General features: G+C 36.7%; 2 protein-coding genes across 17 annotated transcripts in view; one reads left to right on the forward strand and one right to left on the reverse strand.

Annotated features, from left to right (window-relative positions):
• The window catches only part of LOC146594758 (uncharacterized), a 38,901-nt gene extending 22,714 nt beyond the window's left edge, over positions 1-16,187 (forward strand). For 8 of the 14 annotated variants that reach the window (XR_014896100.1, XR_014896096.1, XR_014896099.1 and 5 more), the window contains 3 exons: positions 88-206; positions 4,731-5,007; positions 8,262-8,407. Coding sequence is in view for 4 of the 14 variants with exons in the window: in XM_085306900.1 (XP_085163026.1) it covers positions 88-206; positions 8,262-8,362 (220 nt within the window). In the remaining 10 variants the exon portion in view is untranslated. Of the gene's footprint in view, positions 1-87; positions 207-3,661; positions 3,717-4,730; positions 5,008-8,092; positions 8,179-8,261; positions 8,408-15,026; positions 15,065-16,088 lie in introns of those variants that run through there. The other 6 variants (XR_014896097.1, XR_014896094.1, XM_085306901.1 and 3 more) reach the window with 6 other exon arrangements.
• AFG1L (AFG1 like ATPase) overlaps positions 3,807-21,330 on the reverse strand; it is a 66,775-nt gene continuing 49,251 nt past the window's right edge. For 2 of the 3 annotated variants that reach the window (XM_085306899.1, XM_085306897.1), the window contains 3 exons: positions 6,602-6,742; positions 4,783-4,896; positions 3,807-4,029 (listed from right to left, as the gene is read on the reverse strand). In XM_085306899.1, the coding sequence (XP_085163025.1) occupies positions 3,901-4,029; positions 4,783-4,896; positions 6,602-6,742 (384 nt within the window). In that variant the 3' untranslated portion in view covers positions 3,807-3,900. Of the gene's footprint in view, positions 4,062-4,782; positions 4,897-6,601; positions 6,743-21,330 lie in introns of all 3 variants that reach the window. The other variant, XM_085306898.1, reaches the window with a different exon arrangement.

Raw genomic sequence — 21,330 nt, forward strand, 5'->3', positions numbered from 1 at the left:
AATTGAAACAAAATAGGTGACACATGTCTGTCCAGTTTCATTATTATCATGTTTACTCAAAAAAGCATTAATGGTTTTCCTTTTTAGATTAAAAACTACAGCAGCAAAAAGTACATCTTCAGTCCCTTCAAAGACCTTTGGAAGGCTGCTGATGCATGCCTGGTGTATCCCCAAATACTGTGATTGTTCCCKCTGTTTCTGCAAAGGTAAGTGCTGCAAAACGCTGGTTTAGAAAGGCAGAACTGTGCTATTTATAAAAAAAGATAAGCTCTACTGCACAAAATCTGAAATGAAAATACAGCTTTAAAGTGTGTATATGGAAAGTGCAGTAACATGTCCAAAAGCTGTAATTTAAACTTTTGAGCATCMGGAACATTCTTTGATCAATCAAGTATTTAAAACAAGTTAGCTGAGAGAGACTCTCAGACAGGATGTGGCCTTTATGAACCAACATTAAATGTTTCACATGGTGAGTATCATCAAGAGTTTTACTTACTGTGACAGTAAAATACCATCCCACATCAACAAGATTATTTCTAAAAGATATTTAAAAATAACTCAGCAATAATACTTGCTGAAAGACTAAAAGCGAAATAAAAATGTGCTGCAGATCTGAGATGACAGGAAYTTGCAAGTTAAAAAAACAAAATTGCTTGAACGTGGTATAGAAGCGTACAGCATAAATCCAGCAATTTTAAGGCCATTAAGGAGCATGCATAATTTATTTGTAGGCATTTCACTGTTTACATTTTGGCAACTAAAACACCTTAACGTAGGAAAAAGCAGCCTTCAAGGACAGCTGGCTTTACTGTCTAACAGTAGCGAGAGCATGGGTTGCCCAGCCCTTGGGGCAGGATGCAGCAGCTTTGGGCTTCAGCAACTGCTTCTGGGCAGCACCTGATTGCCTGAGTTGTTTGGCTTCAGAAGAAGCCCCCTCAACTTCCCTTTTGGAAAGAGGGTTTGTGCATGTTACAGCACACCAAGCAGCACCGTGTAATAGGGCCCAACTTGAAGTGGGTGCACATAACTGTGCCTCTGGGTACTGTAGCGATCTCCACCCTAGCATCTGGCCTGACTGACAATTTGGTCCCACCAGTCTCTGCTTGTGGTCCTGACTTGAAGGTGGGAATCCAGCGCAACCACAAATACTGCACAGTGATTTAAGCAGCTTCTCTTGTTTTCAGTCTCTCCCTTGTCTCCAGTCTCTCACTTCTGCAGTAGCCCTCCTTTCCTTTCCTTGATTAAGTGCCTACCAAAGACTCCCATCTTGCTAGGCAAAGGACAAATTGCACTAAGATTTTATTTAGGAATGTGYCCTAGAAGCAGCAGGGGCTCTGGAACCTTCTGGGAACCTGACGTCCCTCCTGTAACTGGAAGGAGCTCACCTCCATCCCGGGTGGCTCTCAAAGACTAGCAGGGCCTGCGGCACTTCYAGAAACCCTGCGCACCCCATTTCGGGATGAGTATCCAGAAGGTGAAAAAGCTTCGAATGCCATCAGGCAAGGCCATGGGGTTCAGTGAGGTCAGTCACTGCCCACAGACCGAGGAGGAGTGCTTCACTTCACTTTGCTGCTTCGCTTCACTTTGCCACTGTGCCAGCTTCTGCAGGAGCAGATGACTGCAGAACAGCATCCCCTCTCGCACATCCCGGGCTTCTTGCCTGTTTCTGCAAGGCTCCTTTCCCCATGCCACGTGACGGAGGAGGGCATGCAGGCTAACCCTGCAATCGGCTTTTAAAACAATGCAGATAAATATGTAGATGCAAATGCTTTAGGCTATCTACMACCACCTCCCATTTTCGCACATGGGCTTCTGAATCAGACAGGGCCAGAGGCATTTGAATGCTATTAGAGAAAAAGTCAAGCCTAGGCTGAAACTTCAGGAGACTCATCAGCTTAGGCTCAGGCAAATGAGTAGAGACTACCATATATAAATATATATGCACACMAAATTAAATTACATATATTAGTATTCTTTTAAATATACATACATACATTTGCATGCATGAAAATAATTTCTCAATAGTTCCTCTGCTGAGAAACCTAATTAATCTAAATTAACCTAATTAATAAATTAAATCTCTGAGAGTATATATCAGTTCTTCTGAAATTCCTATTAAATGCAAGCTACTGTGACTGGATTTTTCATAAATATATATTAAAATCCTTTGTTGTAGTCACCCTTGTGGGAATAACATAGTTTGCCATTTACACAACTAAGTATAGGCTTTGAAAATTATCTGAAGAATTGGTGTAGCCACTTTAAGTAACTTTCAGAGTAGAGAGAAATGATCAGAACAGAAAAACAGGACTAGAGCACGTGGCTCCAAAACATCTATATTACCATAACACATCTAAATGCAGAGGAAAACTCCCTGCTTCTCACCTTCCTCACCCTCCAAAAATCTCATTTAAAAGATTTTTGTGATTGTAGCTTTATTTAGCAATGTGCCCTGGAAGCAGCTCGCCTCCATCTCGGGCGGCTCTCAAAGACTACCAAGGCCTGCGGCGCTTCCAGAAACCCTGCGCACCCCACGTCGGGATGGGTGTCCGGAAGGCGAAAAAGCCTCGGATGGCATCAGGCAAAGCTGCAACAGTTTGGGCACAAGAACCTTTGCCCAGGAGCCACAGGATTATAATTTAATGAGGCTTAAAAAAATTAATAATTTAAAGAGGCTTAATGAATGCAGAAAAAAAAATTTTGGTGACACATATGATGCAAAAGAAGTCATATTGTAAAATCTACAGAAAATCCTCAGATTTGGGGATGGGATGCAATGCATCTCCTTGCCAAGAAATCAGGGCAGTCTTCTCAGCCTATCTGCACAGTACTTTTTCCCTATTCAGGGAAACTATTTTAAAATACACTCTTAAAATGATATCTTATAAAAGTAGCATACAAGCTAATATGAGTAATACCATGTTTTGTTTCAATTAGATTAAAACACAGTTAAAGGCACTTCTAGCTAAAAGGAAGTTTTCAACTACAAATACCAGAATGGAGGACGTGATTTTGGAAATCAGTGAAGGTCCCATCTTTTTCATAAAACACACTCACATTGCAATATGATGAACTGCCTCAGTGGTACTGTGTACTAGTGTCCCCTGATCGGGGCAGGTGTGGTACTAGCAATGGAAGGTGTTGTAAAAAAGAAGCCTTAGAAACTTCATGGTAGAAAGAAATTAGTGTATAAGCAGCACATCCAGCTTGCATGAACTTCATTTTTGGTAGAAAATATAAGAAAATTATTGGCTTGCACTTGTGTTACATTGTACCCTATCTTATTATAGTTTTCTTTCATCACTCATGCTTATTTGGATCATCTGAGGTTTCAAGTACCTTCAAACTCTTCCTTGGGTTTCTCTCCTGAATCAAATTATTAGTTTTCAGTCAAGCAGAGCGAGTAACCGTCTGATTACAAGAAACTGCGATTCTAGCAGGAACTTCTGCTACATCAGGAGTTTCACACACAAAACATTTGATCCTTCTTTTGTGCAAGTTGTCTTATACGTGACAGGCAGAGTGCGCAAACCACAAAGTACCCTCTACATGCAAGAACAGTATAAATCTACCATCAACCCAGCACAGCCCATTGACTGTGTCTCCAGTCAAGAATTCTGATCCACTTAAATTTCCTGTACATCAAATTTATGTTTTACAGAAAAGRAAATAAAGACAAAATTTCATATAGCCATAAACTAGTGGTACAGAAAAAACCCAAAACACTCACAAAACTGAGTCCTTATGTATGAAGCATAAAAACCACTCGATGAAAAAAACATGGTCCAGAAGGTAAAGTGCAATAAATTATTTCTTTTGTGCTAAAAAGCATTCCAATTCCGTAGTTTTAATTCTTTACACACTTTTTTTAGTGTTCTTTTATTCATCTTCTAATTATAACTATTTTTTGCTTCTGTCCCCATCTTTCCAATACTGTTCAGTCTGCATTTCTGTAAGCCGAGAGATAGTACGCTGAAATGCAAAAATTTCCTCTTCTCCTGTAAACATGGAGAGTTCTTTGGCAGATTCCTACATAAATACACAAAAATGGTACCACAAAACTGTGAGAAACATAGCTGTACTGAAGTCCATCCTGTCTAAACTGTAATACTGAATGCTTTACAGGCTATAACAACACAAGACAGCAGTATGACATCAATGCAAAAGAAAGTTAATCTCCTAAAATTAATTCTAAAGAGAAACACTTATTTCAGCTAGTTATTCCTTTGAAGAAACATAGCAAAGCAGAGAATTTGATTTAAGAACAACACGATGACATTGTAACCATCTATTTCTAATTTTCTGTTGCCTCTATTTGTATAGGGTTTTTTTCAAGACCATTTAAAAATTCATCAAGAATGACTATATTGCAAAGGAAAGAAAAAACAGAATAAGGGGCATGCAAAATAGCATTCACTGTGAGGAACTAAGACGATAGCCCCGTATATTCTACAAAGAGCTAGAACAGACCATTTTTATTTCTGTATTTTAAATATAAGAGCTAAACTTAAATCACTGTTTTCATAAATGTTGAATAGATATAACCATTAACAATCAAAATGCCCCTAAAACTTATGCAAAATGATTCTATATATTGTGATATTTTCTTTGACCATGAATGAACAATGTAACATACAATTATGAGAGTGACAGATACATTGCAGAAAAAGCAGCAAATCACTAGTTAAATGTTGACTCGATTTCTTTTCCTAAATTGCTGCTGTAATTAGGAGACCAAAACCAATTTTGCTACAAAAGGGAGACGATGTTAATATCATGTACCTGGCTCAAGTCCAGATCATCCATCAACACTCTGTTGTCCTCTAGCTCACCATTGTTATGTTCTACCAGGAACAAGCTTTGGAGAGGAGTCACTGCCGAACAAATAATACGCACCTGAGAGAGGAAAAACAGGCAACAATACGATCACTTGTGTTTTATGCATAAGGGATAAAATACATCTTTTATGAAAAGCAAACTTCAGTTTAYGACCTTGTTTTTTCCCAGGTATTTTTCCTTTCTCTTGTTATCAGTGCTATTACAGATTTACCTGACCTAGTCACTTGGAATATTAACCTTACACAATCTTTTTCTTAATGACAACTGAAGTAACTTTTACTCAGAGAACAGTGTATCTGTGCTCCTAAATACTGGGAATATCTGCTCTATCAGCATATTTGCAAAGAATTCACAATTAAATTTACTTCGTAAAATATATATAGCTATAAAATACTCTTCAGCAACATTTTTTTCCCCATAGTTAGGATTCCTCTGGGTAGTAAGTGAACTGCACAGGTCGTTCCATATATAGTATGCTTGAATACAAGATTTCCCCAAATGCTGAGTTTTGCCAGTCTGCTATCGCCTGAGATACTCAAATAAATGTTTTTTTGCTAATAATAATGACAATGCTGTTTTCATGTCTGTTGGGAGGAGAAACTATGTGCAGTAAGATGTGCTCTCTGGAGGACTGCAGTGTATTACAGAAGTAGTCACTAGTTGCAAACATCCAGGCAAAATGTTGCTGCTGTAGACAGGTCTCTACAAATAAGCTCCCTCAGATAGTTTTTCCACACAATTATTGGTAATTGGAGTGTAATAGTTGTGTATTTTTTCTATGGAAGAATGCAACTGTTTGCTGACAATTCTTAATGATAGCATGCAGATCACAAAATAAAAGTATTTCTGACACACTATCATTAGTTTATAAATATTAGTATATCCTCTAAGAAACTATTCATTTCTAATTCAGAGAGCACAAAGAATCCGGCTGACCTCAATGAGACTACTCACACGATTAGTTAGAGCGCACACTTCAATACTGTGTTGAATCGGGGCCTTTCTGACCTTCTTGCCAGGACATTCTTGAAAAACCTCCATTGATATTTCCTGATTGCATGAATATTTAAGTGTGTGCATATATAATTGCACATAGAATGGAGTTTAATATCTTTCATTACTTTTTTAAAAAAAAATTAAGCATGAATTTGCCTTTTTTTGTTTTAATAGTGCTGATTTTGCTTCAGTGATTGAAGCTGCTGTAAATCTATATGAAGTGCTGCATTTATCATTAATATTCCATTAGCAGTTCTGCAATGTAATGCAAAGGCTACAGTGACTGTTTCTTCTGAAATTAGTAATACATGTAGGTACACCATTACCTTTCAGTACCCTGTTCAGGAGGGCACTGATTCCTGACCAACTGTCCATACAAACTAAAATAACTTACTCTCAGTTCAGCTCCAGCATAGTAGCAACACAATCTTTCATTGTTAAAATAATGACACAGCTTCTGTGGGTTTTTTGAGTTAGAAAAATATAACATTCCAATTAAAGAAAGGCAAATAATCTCAGACCTATGCTTATGGTCATGCTTAATGTTTACAGAAACTGAAAGTATTTAAAACTACCTGCCTATTTGGCTCTCCTGAAATGGGGTCTTTCGCATGAAACTGGAATGATGTTTCTTCAYAGTGCTAGTCCATTCTGCTTATGTTTTCCAAATTATTAATAAGTAATTAATTTGAAGCAAGACTTTAACAGTCAGGTTTTGGCACTCCCTATATTATTCCAATACAGCTATGGAATGCTTAGTTCTCACCTTATGCTCATAAAAGGTATCAATAAGAGTAATGAAGCGGCGAGCTTGTGTCCTTTTTGCCATTGTAAGAAGTGGTATGTTGCGAACAAATACTGTGTCAAAGTGCTTGGATATTTCCAAATAGTCACTGGCACCAAGAGGCTGAAACAAAAAAGACGTTTCAAATGGAAACCCTAAGCAGAACAATATACAAACTCTGCATCTTTAACTACTACAATTACAGAAGAGAATGTGAAAAGTCCTAATCATATTCTTATTTTTGTTCCATCATATTTTATGTTTCTGGAATAGTTCACTTTGCCCTTGCTGATATAGGTRAAATATGGGTGCTCATTCCTTTTTGTTGAGTTTACCTGAACGGTACTTCGTTGTTAAAAATTTGACTCTTCTGCATCCTGACATCGTATTATGACCTCTCTGAGGAGCTTAAACAAAATAACCACTATGAACCATCTCTGTGAGCAGACTAAAGATGGTTAAGCCACAAAGTCAACACAAAGCATAAACAACTTGAACGGTAATTAGGAGTATTTATTATTGATGCTTTCCAGTAGCAAGATCTTCAAACAAGAACAAATGCATAGACTAGCTCCTAAAATCGTATGTAGAAATGTATTTGATTCAACTAAGAATAATTCTTATTTAATGAAACCTTACGTTCCAAGTACTGAAAGTAACAGGAAGCAGACAAAAAGACAAATTGTGCATGGTTTCACCTATAATAGTGAAATGAAAAGCTTAAAAGTACATTTAGTTTCTATTTACATGTCYAAATCATCAACAGAAGATATGCACAGACAGTGGTAGCTCATGCAAGTACACATTCAAATACATTTGTTTAAAATGACTTTTTCATTACATGAAAGGTCATTATTCCTGTAAGGTCTACCCTGTTAGCACCACAGGCAACGTTTTATCTTGAGCTATTAAGTCATTGTACTCAGGAGAAAAAAGCTTCATACACCCCTTTGCAAGTCCTGAAATCAGTCCCATTAGTTTTACCTGCGTGAACACTTCAGCGCATTGGATGGAAATGCTTCAGAGAGCAAGGTCAGCCGCATTTTGCATGATAATGTTAGAACTCTCTTCCTGACTAAAGAATGCACTGTCCCAATATGCAATATGGTTATGAGGCATTGCAATACTGCTAATATCTTAAACCCAGGCAACTAAAGATATTTTAGGCAACTGAAATAACCAAACAATTTTGCTGCAGGCAAAAAAACATAACTGCTTAACTAGAATCCTTCTTCAAGAAATTATGGGGGGGTTCTTAATGACTGTGTATGATTAGACTAGGCTTTGGGTTTTATTTAGAGATGAGAAGGAACCTGTAGAAATGGTCTATACACAAGCAAAGGTGAGTGAAGTCTTGACAGCGTTCCAAAAAGTCTTCTGGAGGCTGATGGAAGTAAGTTAGAGCATCTCATCAGCTAACCTCAGAGGCAGGTATTAAAGCCTCAGATTCTAAGCCAGTTTTTCCATTTGCAGTCTCATGAATCACCCCATTTTCCCATTCACAACCATGCAACTTCCCTGTGATGTCTGTGGAGAAGAATAACTACAAAAACTTGCAGGTATTTTTAGCAGTATTTAACAGCACTATATACTGCAGCCTCTTCTCTAAGTTATATATACTGTTCATTTTCTCTCATTTCAGCCCCCCTTCTGTTACTATGGGCTTCACAGCTAGAAACCAAATGGCTAGCAGCAACAGTTTCACATATAACCTCTGAAAAGTCTCATGTGAATGCAGAGTAGCTGAACTTGCAATGTTTCGATGAAATAAAGCAAGAAAAGGTTCAAGGAAGTCTGAAGCGACTGCTGGATGGAAACATTACGGAGAAAACCCACCAAATATCCCAGTATCAGATACAGATTATAGCTAGCTGGACAATAATCATATCAAATGCAAAAAAAAAGGGGGCGGGAGGGAAGCACTAAAACCAACATATATGAAGATACTCCTGGAGATTTTAAGATTGCCTGCAAAAAAAGGACTTAGGTAATGATAATTTTTATTCTATATTTAGCACTGAACTACTGTTAAGTACAGAGAAGATCAAGTATGTCTGTATGCAGGGTATCTGGAAGGGACAAGAGCAGCAACCTGATTGCATGTAAGAGGAGAAATAATTTCTTTTGTCTCTCTTCAGGTATGAGATTATCAACATCCCTGCTAGTCAGGTTCATTCTTTTATCACAAGATTAGGCCAAGCACTCTTCTACCAAAGCTCAAAACTCTGAGGAATTATTCCTCTGTGCCACAAACCATACTTCTGAATCCCCCCCCTCACTGCAAATACAGAGTCTCAAATATTAAAAACCAGTTCCTAAAAGGAAAAAAAAAWAATGTTTCAAATGTTTGCAAATCCACAAAATCCACCCAGCCCCAGAGCTGTACACCTTCATAAAACCACAAGAACTTTCTGTGCACCTTGGTGGGTATCAAACATGAAAACTATGAGGTGAGATGGGGGCTTTGGAAGACAAAAATCAGGCTAATATATTTCAAATGTGAAAAAATGAAGAATTAATACTTCTTTTGGTTCTTATATGGATATAAAAACAGAAGGTTACAATTTGCCTCCTCATCACAGCCAAACAAGAATTCAAACTACTTCAGCAGTGCAAAAGACAGGCATTTCAAAATTCCTTAAATTAAACATGTACAAAAACACATCATTTTGAGCTGTTTAACAAGAATTCTGAACTCTCTAAGCCAAATCTTCCAAGTCTTAAGTAATAATATTTTGTCAATGTTGACAGAAAAATGTCTTTGAAGACATTATCGTAGGAAAGATCTGAGCCTAACAGCCATGACTATTTTGATAGAGTAAGTTTGTACATCCCTGCCAAGACTCAAGCCCAATGAAAAACAACCAAAACTCAGTCTGTTATATTTGGCTCAGGTGGCTGCAGTTGTTGTTCTCTACATACAAGAGTTTTCAGACCTTCTAGAGTGTAAAAAGACATGACCATGGAGATCAAGACAAAAGTTTTTAACCTTGCTTTTAACAGTGACTTGCTCTGATCTTGGAGAAGCTATTTAATTTCCTTCCGCCTTATTCTCCTTTGTAAAAAGCAGCAACAATTACCAAGTTTGCGAACGTTCTGGGGACAGTTTAAATCCTGTTTGTATTCCTCTGACCTTGGTAAGGGCCCAGTTTCCATGCTGCTCCCAATTGCTCAGAAGCTCTTCCAACTGGCCCTTAATGGTCAAAGCACTCCAAGCACGGGCGAGGGTGACACGGGGGCACTCAGGYGGCTTCTCCTCAAGTCACCTCCTCCCTGGCCTGTTCCACTCGCAGCACTGGCAAAAGGCTGGCACCAGMACTCACGCACTGACTCTGGGCAACAGGATAATACCAGCGCCAGAGAAAATAGGTTCAAGGCCAAACCACTCCAGCACCAGAGATTCAGGCTGTATGCTCCACATACAGAAGCTCCATTTAGGAGCAAAGTTCCACTATTTCACCAGCCAGCCCACCCCTCCCCGGTTAAATGTGCTGTCAAAATAGCCTCACCTCTCTGGAGTATTGTCTACAGACCTTTCCCCCCCCTCACGTTGCAGCAAGACACGCAGCAGTGGCTGCGGCCTGACTTCCAAAAACAGGCTCGGACAAGATGACAAGACCGGCAGCAAGTGATTTTTAGAAATTTACTATTACCCTCTGTATAATTCTCTGGGATTGCAGATTATTTTATGAACCTTAATCACAAAGTACTTCATTTTAGTCAGTAGCATATATGAAGGCATTGCTTCCTCTGAAGTTGCAAATGAAGCTGCAAATCCTGGTATTGATGATACAGGAAATCCTCGTACTAAAATCTTAGCCTGATTAATCTGGTTCTATGAACAACATTCTAAAAATAGCTTAATTTGTTTGATGTGTGTTTGTGGCAGTCTGATCTTTTTTTCTTTTCATCAATTATTGATCAAAACTGAACTTCAGAACCACAACGCACTTAAGGGTAACAACTGTCCCTTATTGTCTGATACCAGCTCTTTCATAAGCTGCACAAATCTTTTGCAATAAACATTAACAGAAAAATCTTATGTATTATTCTTCCTGTATTTAAAAATGTGTAGATAAGGTAAAGCTATTGAAGGTTTTTTGTCATTAACTCCGATGCCAGGAGTCAGTATTTTACAGGCATCATACTAATGCAAAATGCATTAGCACTAACACGGGCTACCCTCCTGACAAAGTGTTTAGTCCACTTCAGCTTGCCTGACTGAGTTCTCACCTTCATTTGTTTTTGTTTCTCTGTCTACTTAATGCATTTTCAGCTATCAACATCTCAGTTCAAGTAGGATGTTTGTTTTTTAGAGCTGTCTGTGGACTGTATTAAGAGTTAGTTGTCTTCTGTTTCTATTATACATTACATTTAATTAGCGTATAAAGCACCCTGCTTTGACTCATCAATGACAAAGTAGCTCATCTTTTAGAGATTGTCTGAAGAATACAAAACACTTTACATATGTTAGGCAAAGGCGTTTCATCTTAAGAGAAAATCTGTTTGTTGGTGTTGGAAGATATATTCCAGGTCTGGTTCTAATAAAACACTGAACATTAGTAACTGACACTAACTAAAATTTAGTACAGACCCTAAATACTCCAAAACTTCCTTAAAACAAAACACAGTTCAAGACCGTGTAACATTTACGGCATAGACAGTAAGCAAAGCCAAACCATTATAAAGCTCCGTGTTGTTTCCAGAGGAGCCCCTCTCTATCACTAGTATAGCTGATTGTTACAACGGGGAGTTGGGATAATGCTTCAAGATCATGATTCAAGAGAAATGAAAATCTGAGGCATGATTTATGATGCAACTGCACATTAAATAAGAATGTAAAGAGGGCACAGCTATCTTGGTGAAGACATTTGAAGACACAGATAGCAATGCATAACTACTGGAAAGCCTTGTAAACTTAAGAGGCAAAGATGAGAATTTCATTTAAAGCATAATTAATAAACTGAGGATTTAAGAAAGAAGGCAATTTCTTACCAACTTTTATTGAAGAGATCCTGTGGAGGAGGAAATGTCATCATGTAATTAAAGATCACATCAGAATGCGTACTGAGGAAAAATTAAAATTATACATTGTTTTATTTTGGGGTGTCCTAACTAAGCAGTCTGAGTCAGCTTGCAACTTTAAATTGCATTATTTTAACTTGTTTGACTGCCACTTGACATGATGGCTACAAAACTTGTTTGTTAAATATTTGCTGATTCATTTGTTGTTCCTTCTTTTAAAATATTTTTTAAAGTATGTTTCGGCTACTCTCAGAGGCAAGACACCAGAAATAAAGCCAGTGACATCTCCAGTGGCAGTCACACAAATGAAGGCTATATTGAAAGAACGTTATTAAGGCTGAAAAGTCAAACACACATCCACGTTAGACAACAGTTGCCTGTGTATCAATGATTTAACTCCCTTGGATGTATGCTTTACAATATAGTCTTTAATTCCATTAATGGATACTTCTTCCCTCCCCACGGGATCCGTCATACCTAGTACACAGAGCAGTGGTTCTCACATAGTGCACACCTACCAATGCAGGTTTTATTTTCATTACTGGAGGCGTGTTACATGATCTCATTTACTATGGACTTTTCAAATGCTTATGTGAAGAAAACATTATGCTTTTCTTCTTATGCTTTTGTTATCATAGTAGCTAGGTACTTCACTTACAGTAATGAATTTATTGCCACAACCATGGTGTTTGCAGAAAATGGGGCAAATTAAGATTTCACTAGCAACAGCCATTCTGGAATTTCCTTGCTGCAGGTTGTTGTTGAAAGCACCTTATCCTATACCTGTCGTAAGCTATTTTCCAGCTTTATTGACACCTACATGGGTCATCAGCAGAGCAGGAATCTGAGATCCATAAACACTGGGGTAGAAGAGCTAATCAGCTTCTATACCAAAAAAATGTTACTATATCTAATTCTTAAATATATTTTACAAAATACATCGAGAACCTCCTCTCAGGTGGAAATATTGTAACATAGTAATATAGATAGTCAGACCATTCTGTTTTATGTCTTCGGTGTTTATTGAGACTTAATTATTAGTATTGTCTTCAGTGGAAGCTGCATAAACTGAAGTTTTAGAGCTAATCTCCTGCTAGGAATAAAACTAGAGATTAAAAGAAAAACTATGATTCTAAAAAGTTTCTGAAAATGGTGCTCACTTCTGCTCAACTCCATGGCATTTACATGGTATTTACAACTACACCTAACAATCCTAAAGAAAGCATCAGATTAGAGAGTGGACACATTCAGCAATTCTTGCTGAAAGCAATCCCTTCTCAAAATGATTCAGAAGCATTAAAGTACAAATGTAGCTGATTTGTGTTATTTGGGTTCAATTGTTCAACTGTTCAAGTTCAACTGAGCTTAAAGACAGACCTGGACTTGCGTTCCTAAATTACCTGGTGCCTTGAAAATTGCGTTTATTTCTTTTTAATAGCTGGTTACATCTTTCATTTTGAAGTACAAGCTATTCAAGTGAGATCTTCCTCGTGATCTGTGCAGTGAGCTCACTGCAATGGAATCTAACATAAACCTTTGGCCACTTCTTTGTTGTGTTAATTTATATTAATGTCACATTTTGCCACTTATAGAACAGCTAAACATATTCTGAACAAAAAGATATGGTTATACTGCCTTTCAGGATATGGATATTGAATTTATTTTCTTAGTGATGTTATAGTATGTTTGCTTAATGGTTAGTAACCTGAATTCCCTCACTGTTTTTTTTTCCAGCTCCGTGAGAAAACATGACCTTATTTAAATTACTTTAAAAATAAGAAAGTCCACAAAGAGCCAGTCCAAAGATCCATCTAGCTGCATACCCTCTAACAGTGGCCAGTAACAGTTATTTAGGGTGATTATAAGAAGAGGACATGCGTACTGTAATAYTTCTCTGATTTATTTTCCCAGGTTCCAGTGACCAGTTTATGGACTTGAAAGCATTTCTGTATTAAACCTTTTGGATTTACCATTACTGTTTGTTCTTTAGCTTACCCATCCACAAAGTCAAGTTTTATAGACACATTTTCCCCTCACGTTAAGAGACTGCATTGCCTGGTACTTGGTGGTTGGATGCAAGGATATATTTAATTGCCTAATTACCTAATGAAAATACTATATGATCCACGAAGCAAAGTTATTCAGCCTCTAAAGAAAAGACTTAAACGCGTTTTGACTATATTAAACGAAAAAGTCACTTTTACCAGCAGAGGGCAGTATTTGCTATGCATAAGTGAGAGCAAGCTTTTGAAAGGCAATACCGTGAGCTAGACTATATTGACCTCCTTTTGACCTAGGAAGAATGATACAATGATGTATATTGTTGTCTAAATTATTTATATGAGATCAAGGTTCAAGTCAAAACTGCCACAATCACCAGCTTTTAAGCAAATAGTTTAAATAAAACAAAACTGAAGAAAGGGGAGGGGAAAAGTGCGACTTTTCTAAGGCATCATTAACGAAGACTGAATTTAATGTGAAAACATGGAGAAACAAACCTTTACTCTCAAGAGGCAGTATGACTTATGCTTGTATGATCTCTAGTTTATGACCTGGAGATTTTAACAGCAAGTTAGTATGAGCATTTTATTTTTTAAAAAATATATTAATCTGAACTTTGGATATACTTAAAATTACTCCTGGAAAAAGAAAAAAAAAATAGTTGAGTTTGAGTTATAAGATCCGATCCATCCAGAAGTCTTCTAGAATTTGTCAGGAACAATAAATTGTATTTCAGTATCAAGAACCAGTTTCTTAGCATCCACTATAATAGCAATCTTTTAGTCACATGCTAAATGGCATGCAGCATTTCCTAAAAATTATGTTTTGCAACAACTTAGCTAGATTAGTAAATGTATAGATGGAGAAAGTGAGGGCAAGAAATTAAGTTATCTGCCCACAGCCACAGAGAATGAGCGAAGTTAATGGTAGCACTAAAATTCAGAGACTGCATATCAGTGTTGTGCTTAGTGCCTCTCCCAGCCTTCTCTGGCTAAGTTTGTTCATTTTCCATGGCTTTAGAAAAGATGGTAGGATAAGAAATGTTTTTTATAAAACACAAACACAGTTCTCCTGGAAAATTAGACTGGAGAAACTGATAAGAAAAAAGCTCATTTAAAGGAAATCATTCTAATGCACAGGTAACTATTTTCAAGCCATGACAAATGCTTGAATGAGCCTCACTGTTGGATAAATCCTTGGCATGTTAGAGACTTGAAAATTTGCTTTTTATTTCATTTTAAAGCAACTAAAATATATTAATATCCTCTCATGTAGCATTTCTTAGTTTTCCACATGATCACATAAGCCAGTAAATCAAAAAATTAACTTTATGGATTTGATCTTAACTAAATTAGCTGATACCTGGAATTTTCCTCCACAGCGAGATTATGACTTGAAAACTGATGTAAAGAATAATGTGTCAAGATACCTTTTGCAGATGACTTGATAGAAAGTATCAGTATGACATATACCATATTCTTTATACTTTATGTTCAAACACATTAAAGGCTAACTGTTAATTACCAAGATCTGAAACATTATTTTTTAGACAGAAATACTTTCTTACTTGTTGACATGCAAAAATTTGATAGTAGCATCAAACAAGTAAAGACTAATACCGGAAGGTTACTAAGTCAATCTCCCAAAGTCTCCAGGCACTAAGCACAGGAACAGCTACTTTGAGCTGTTTTAAGCTAGGAGACATTTCAAATAGTGTGAAGTTACCAACTGCTTCTTCAATTGTTATTTTTATTTCAGAAGAAACTTCACCTAATTTGAAAAAGTTTTACAGAAAGTTCAGATGAAATGTATTACAAAAAATTACTATTTAAATAAATAATTCTCTGAAGTGCTTCAAATCTCTCTTTTTAATCCTACACCAACTAGTGTAAATGTAGTTCTTAGATCTGGATATTTATCACTATAGATTGCACCGTAACAGTTATCCCCGACCAGACTGTGAGACACTATCATCCAAATGACTCTGTCCTCACATTATTGTGACAAGCTACTTCTACAACRTAACAACAGCATCCATCCTTTCTCTTGCATAAACTCAAATTAAATTCTTACTTCTTGAACCATGAAGGGTTATGGCAAGCCAAAGTAATAAATTCACCACGTCTTAACTACACTGTTGCTCATTCGTGCTAAGCTGATTATCAAGAATTTCATGAGCACTGGGATATGCCAGTTTCAGAAAACTCCAGGTAATATMTTCCAAGATAGCATCACAACAATTCAGTGTAATCAAAAATAACTTTCAAAAACAACAGATTCCCTTCATTGCACTCACTTAATTATCCTAAATCACTCTAAATCATGTAATGTTTTCAGAACTATGAATTAAATAGAAGAAAGAAGTTTAGAAGGAAGAAGTTTAACTAAAATTAACTGCATTATGTATTGTATGACATCAAATTGTATGATATTTTTCTTTCAGAAGATGGTGACAACGCAAGAATATCTTCACACACAAAGGAGTCTTGCATACTGTATTTACCAGATGGTAAATAGGTAAATAAAATCTAGAGAGAATCAGTATCTACCTTCCATGGTGAAACTAGTTTTCATCTTAAAAGCTTCCTATATTAGCTACCCTACTGTTTTCCATTCTGTGTGGAAGCTTCAAACTGACTTGAATGCATGAATATGAATGTCTGTGTGTGTCAGTGCGTATTTATTTGTAGAAGTTTCAGTTAGTTACTGCAGACCTTGCTGCTCACGTTAAGTTTTCTTTTACTAAGGGCTCAAAGAGGAAGTGTAGTGTTTCCACACCRTGGACCAAGAATGTCAAATTTGGAAAAAAGGTTGCGCTGGTATCAGGGGTATGTCTCACACTCCTTTTGTGAAACTCCACTCAAATCTGAGGAAGTTACAAGCATTGGAAAACTGCAGTCAGCCCTCACTACGTAGATTAGCCACAGGCTAAAGATCCACCTTCCAAAAGCGTGACTGGGCTGAACGCAGGCAGCTGATAGCCCAGGTGATCCCCTTGGAGGCACTGGGCTTTTTGCCCCGAGGGCTGCAGTGGGCGAGCTGAACTCTTGCCTGCTGCATGAGCCACTGCAGAGCCACTAGCCACACCACAGCAGGGCCCCCGACTCTCTCACCTTAGGAGATCCAGACAGCTTAAGACCAGAAGAGATCATGAAATCCTCCAGTTTCCTGAATTTTATAGACAGTTAAGCCTAAGAACTAGCATATTTCTAAAATTAAAGCTAAAATGATATCTAGTTTTGAAACATAACACATGGAAGCCCTGCCATTTCCTTTACTGTTTCAAATGAGTCTTTTTTTTTTTTTTTTTTTTTTTTTTTTTTTTTTTTTTTTTTTTTTTTGGTCTAAATCTCTGTAGTATCTGGTCTTCATGATGTCCTCTGCTAGATTTAGGAGTCCATTAATATCTATATTTTTTCTGTGAAGGCAGTTGTATGTCAGAAATCACCTTTCAATCTTCTTTTTGATAAGCTCAACAAATYGAGCTCCAAAGTCTTTCATTTGAGGGCACAAATTCTCCAGCTCCAATAATTTTTGCAGCTTTTTCTTGTTCGTTCAGATTTTTCAGTATCTTTTCTAAAATTTTGACATCAAAACTGTACCTAACTCTGCTATAACCTCACTGAGAAGTTTTCAAAATTAAAGTCACTTCTCTACTCTCCTGTTTATTTCCATCCCATCCAACCCAGATGAAATTATGTCTTAAAACACACACTAGACAGGAAGCTCATTTTGAGCTGCTTTTCCATTACAACACTTCCATCTATTTCAAAGTCACTACTAGGACACAGTCTCCTCCCCCCTGTAGGTATGACYTGTGTTCCCAAAACAAAGATGCAAGATTTTGTTACCTATATCAAAAAAGCCAAAACAAAACAAATTCTCTCCTTCTCYCTCTCAAAGTCCCCTGTTCCACCAGGAAGTATGCTATTGCATGTAGCATCCCTATTTTCATTTCCTCTCCACTCCCACYGTATACAAAGCAGTATTTGGATTTACAACAAATCTGATTTAGCATTTGTGTTATATCTGAAACTGATGAAGGGAAAAAAAAGGTTGTATTATGCTTGGTAGGAAGACTTGTGTAAGCTCATTAGAAATACTATAGTCAACAAAAATCCTTCACTAATAATATTTTTGTATGTTATTTATCTAACTTCTTGATCCATTTAACATGTACTTTGTTCACATTGTGAAACACCAATTTCTTTTAAAAAAGGGTATATATAAAAGTCAACCTTTTTGACAAAAATTACGGAATTCTTTTTGTTTCCATTTTTTAATCTATGGTGTGAATCCAGTGACTGACAGTTTGTAGTTATCCAGGTCATTCTGTTTCTGGATTTTTTTACAATATTGATATACTATTAGCACTCTTCTAGCACTCTGGACTTTCTCTTGCACTCCAACATTTATGAAAGACAAACAACTTGTCAGAGATCTCAGCCTGCTTTTCCAGGACTCGGGTAACTTGAAACATATTTGCAGGGTATTTTTAACATACTCTCAAGTTACCAATAGACTGAAAATTATTTTACTGTCCTTTAGTGAAACAAATATTTCACTCTGTTTCATTCAGAACAAAATAATTTAAGAAAAACCTTTTCACTYTTCTACACCATTGCTAGAAGCGCAGCCATCTCCATCTAGGAACAAGCCAGTAATATTCAGATAATATAAACCGTATCTAAACTCCTACATCACTTTAAAAACCCTCATAGCTGARCAGGCATGATATTTGTCCCTTACCTTTAGCTTCTCTTTAATTTTTCTGCACTTCTTAATTAGTTGCCATTTATTCTGTATTATTTGTCTTGACAGTGATGCAGGGCATACTTTTTTTAGCATCTGCTTCCTCATAAAGTCCTTTAGATTCATAGGCTTTGTTTACACTTTCCTTTCCAGTTAGTTTTGGTCATATTTTCCTTGTGTTTTTGAAAATTACTCTTTCTGAACCCTCAAATGTGCACTTTGGAACTATCTTTTGGTCATACTGAATATAAGAAAATTATGAAGAGGGTCCCTAAGCAACCACAAATTTCAAGATGATCTGATCACTATGTGCCATCATAAAGCAACTCAAACCAAAATGACCTTGTATTGAATGCAKTATTTTTTATGCTGGACAATTATAATTTGCAATTTTAGGCTAATTAGATTTTACATTTTTCTGCATTTCATCTATAGCATAAGTCTTCCCATGCAACCATAATTTTTCTTCACACACTTCGCACCCAACTGCTTAAGAAAGGTTGTGTCTTATGCTGTTTGCAACAGACCCACGTCAGTACCACCCTCTTGGATTTATTAGTTAGCACACTGATTAATACATATCCAAGATCTTTGCATTAGTTAACTTTAAGGCAGGCAGCAGCATTTTTAACCTTGCATCCTATCCTACATCTGTTTTGGCTACTCTGTCTTTAAACAGGCTGTAAGCATCCATTTCAAATTCTTATCTTGTGAATTGTCCCTAGAGGTTTCAGTAATATCAATTATATCATTTTCCCCATTAATGTAAATTTTCTATTTATCTTGCTTGTCACCACGTCTCATCACTGACATAAAATCAACTACAAATCTTGTTTTCAACTGTATTACCATGTACGTTTAAGATGTTCCTAAATACGAACTTCAAACTGCATGCCTCTACCTAGGGCGTCCTCCTAGGAGCAACAGGCTCCAGCTAGAAAGTTTCGTGTTGTCCTCTCCATCCCRGTGTCCGTTCATACCATCTGCTCTTCCATAAGACTTTGTTTCAATATTTCATACAAATCTGCAGATTCACTGTAGCCACAAAGCCAACAACTCCCCTCCAACATATTCTTGTTGGACTTTCTTCCTTCTCATTACACCTTTCTCAAACCTCACAATCTGTCTGCCCTCCCCTTCTTCATTTGTTTTTAATAGTTGCACTCTCGTTACCTGTCAATTTTCTACTATCTGACTCATAACCATTAACAAATAACTTACAGATATGTCTCCTGCAGCTTTCTGCTTTATCCCTCCACAAACACTATTCTTTATTATCCAGATTACTTGAGTATATTTAAATGACCTGATATTTCTAAACATGTTGAATGCCTCCTGATTTTGAGTTTTGTTTTCTTCTTGGTTTGGCTTCATTTTGTTTTGGCTAAAAATCATGTATGCACTCCTCTAGATCCAACCAATTTTTCTCTTTCTTCTGTGGCATCAATGGGAATGACTTATCAGTCTATGAAAAAAGATGCTATTTTATAGATTTTTCAAACAAACYTTGGAAGACCTCAGGCAGAAGGAACATAGTCTCATGGTTTGACAACTGAATTCATCCTGGATATTTCTTCTGCCTTTAGCAAAGGGTTTAAAGGAAACAGGGAGGGGAATGGAGCAAAATGGAAGAAACGGCAAATCCAAATTTCCCACAGAATGTCATCCAATTTTGAAATTTTCCAGATTCCTGATTTGAGGGCTTGATTCACTGAAGGACTAAACTCTTGAAAGCAGCTCAGGTCAATGGCGATTTTTTATTATATCTATACATTGCTAAAAAAAAACTTTACATTCATTGAAAAAAAAAAAAGAGGTTAGAGGCACCCCAAGCCAATCATCCAAATTTAACAGACAATTTTGAAGTTCATGATTTACTTCTCTCTCTCTCTCTATAAAATGAGTACAGGCATACCATCTTACCAATACATTAATGTAATATCTACAGACGTAAATCAGTGACCTCAAGAGAAAAATTAGGGCAAAAAAATTATAATAACAAATTATTTGAAGAGAGAAAACAAATGAAGGCTTATGTAAAGAGAATAAGGTACAGCCACAATGACTGAGGAAGCTGTTAAAGCAAAACCTTTGTACGATATGTTGTGTTAATTTTAAGCATGTGATTATCTTAATAAAGACTATAATTCATCTGCAGAAGGTATCTGAATTAGGATAGCATAACTTCTGAAGTTCTGAGTGACCAACGTAACAAGACTGTTTAGATGATTTTTTTTCTAAATGTTGTTTCATAAGGACTCTTTGCTTGTTTTGATAGTAAACCAAGCACCTTAACTACTTTACACTAAGATGTTCTGAATCCRCCAGTTCCCACAGGATCAGAATCTTCCAGAGCACATCTCATTAGAAGTGATTTATCATCCCACGTAAGTTTAATAGACATACATTAGGCTAAAGAATTTTACAAGTATGTGCTGACAGCATTGTCACACTACCTTTTCCTGATACATAAAAAGATACTATAATACAGTTAAGAAAAAGTCTTAAAAATTTTAGTGAACAGTACATTGTATTATGCATGACATATTTCCATTCTTTTGTGAGAATGGAAACGAAACAAAAAAAATCAAATTGGATTTGTCTGAAACTAAAGACAAACAAAAGCCAAAACCTACAATCTGAAACATAACCAGTGAAATTCCTGTTCAAATAATTAGCACCTTGGTAGTTACAAGCAAGTGAAAACATGATCTTACAATTAAAGGAGTGTGTAACATCTTGAATAAAAGATGCTATCAACCATTTTAGAGTCATGATCAGTTAGCAATAACTTCAGATGTCAATAGAGATGTTGTCGCATCTCTCAGCTGCAACTGAGCTCAGAAGCTCAGCTTCTGGGGCCTTTATTCAAACTGACTTGAGGTCATATACAAACACAGAATCATATCCCAAATAGGATAACAACACAAATC

Source organism: Rhea americana, unplaced genomic scaffold (genome assembly GCF_003343005.1).
Source record: "Rhea americana isolate MKP2758 unplaced genomic scaffold, rheAme1 scaffold_25, whole genome shotgun sequence".
NCBI classification, from domain to species: domain Eukaryota; kingdom Metazoa; phylum Chordata; class Aves; order Rheiformes; family Rheidae; genus Rhea; species Rhea americana.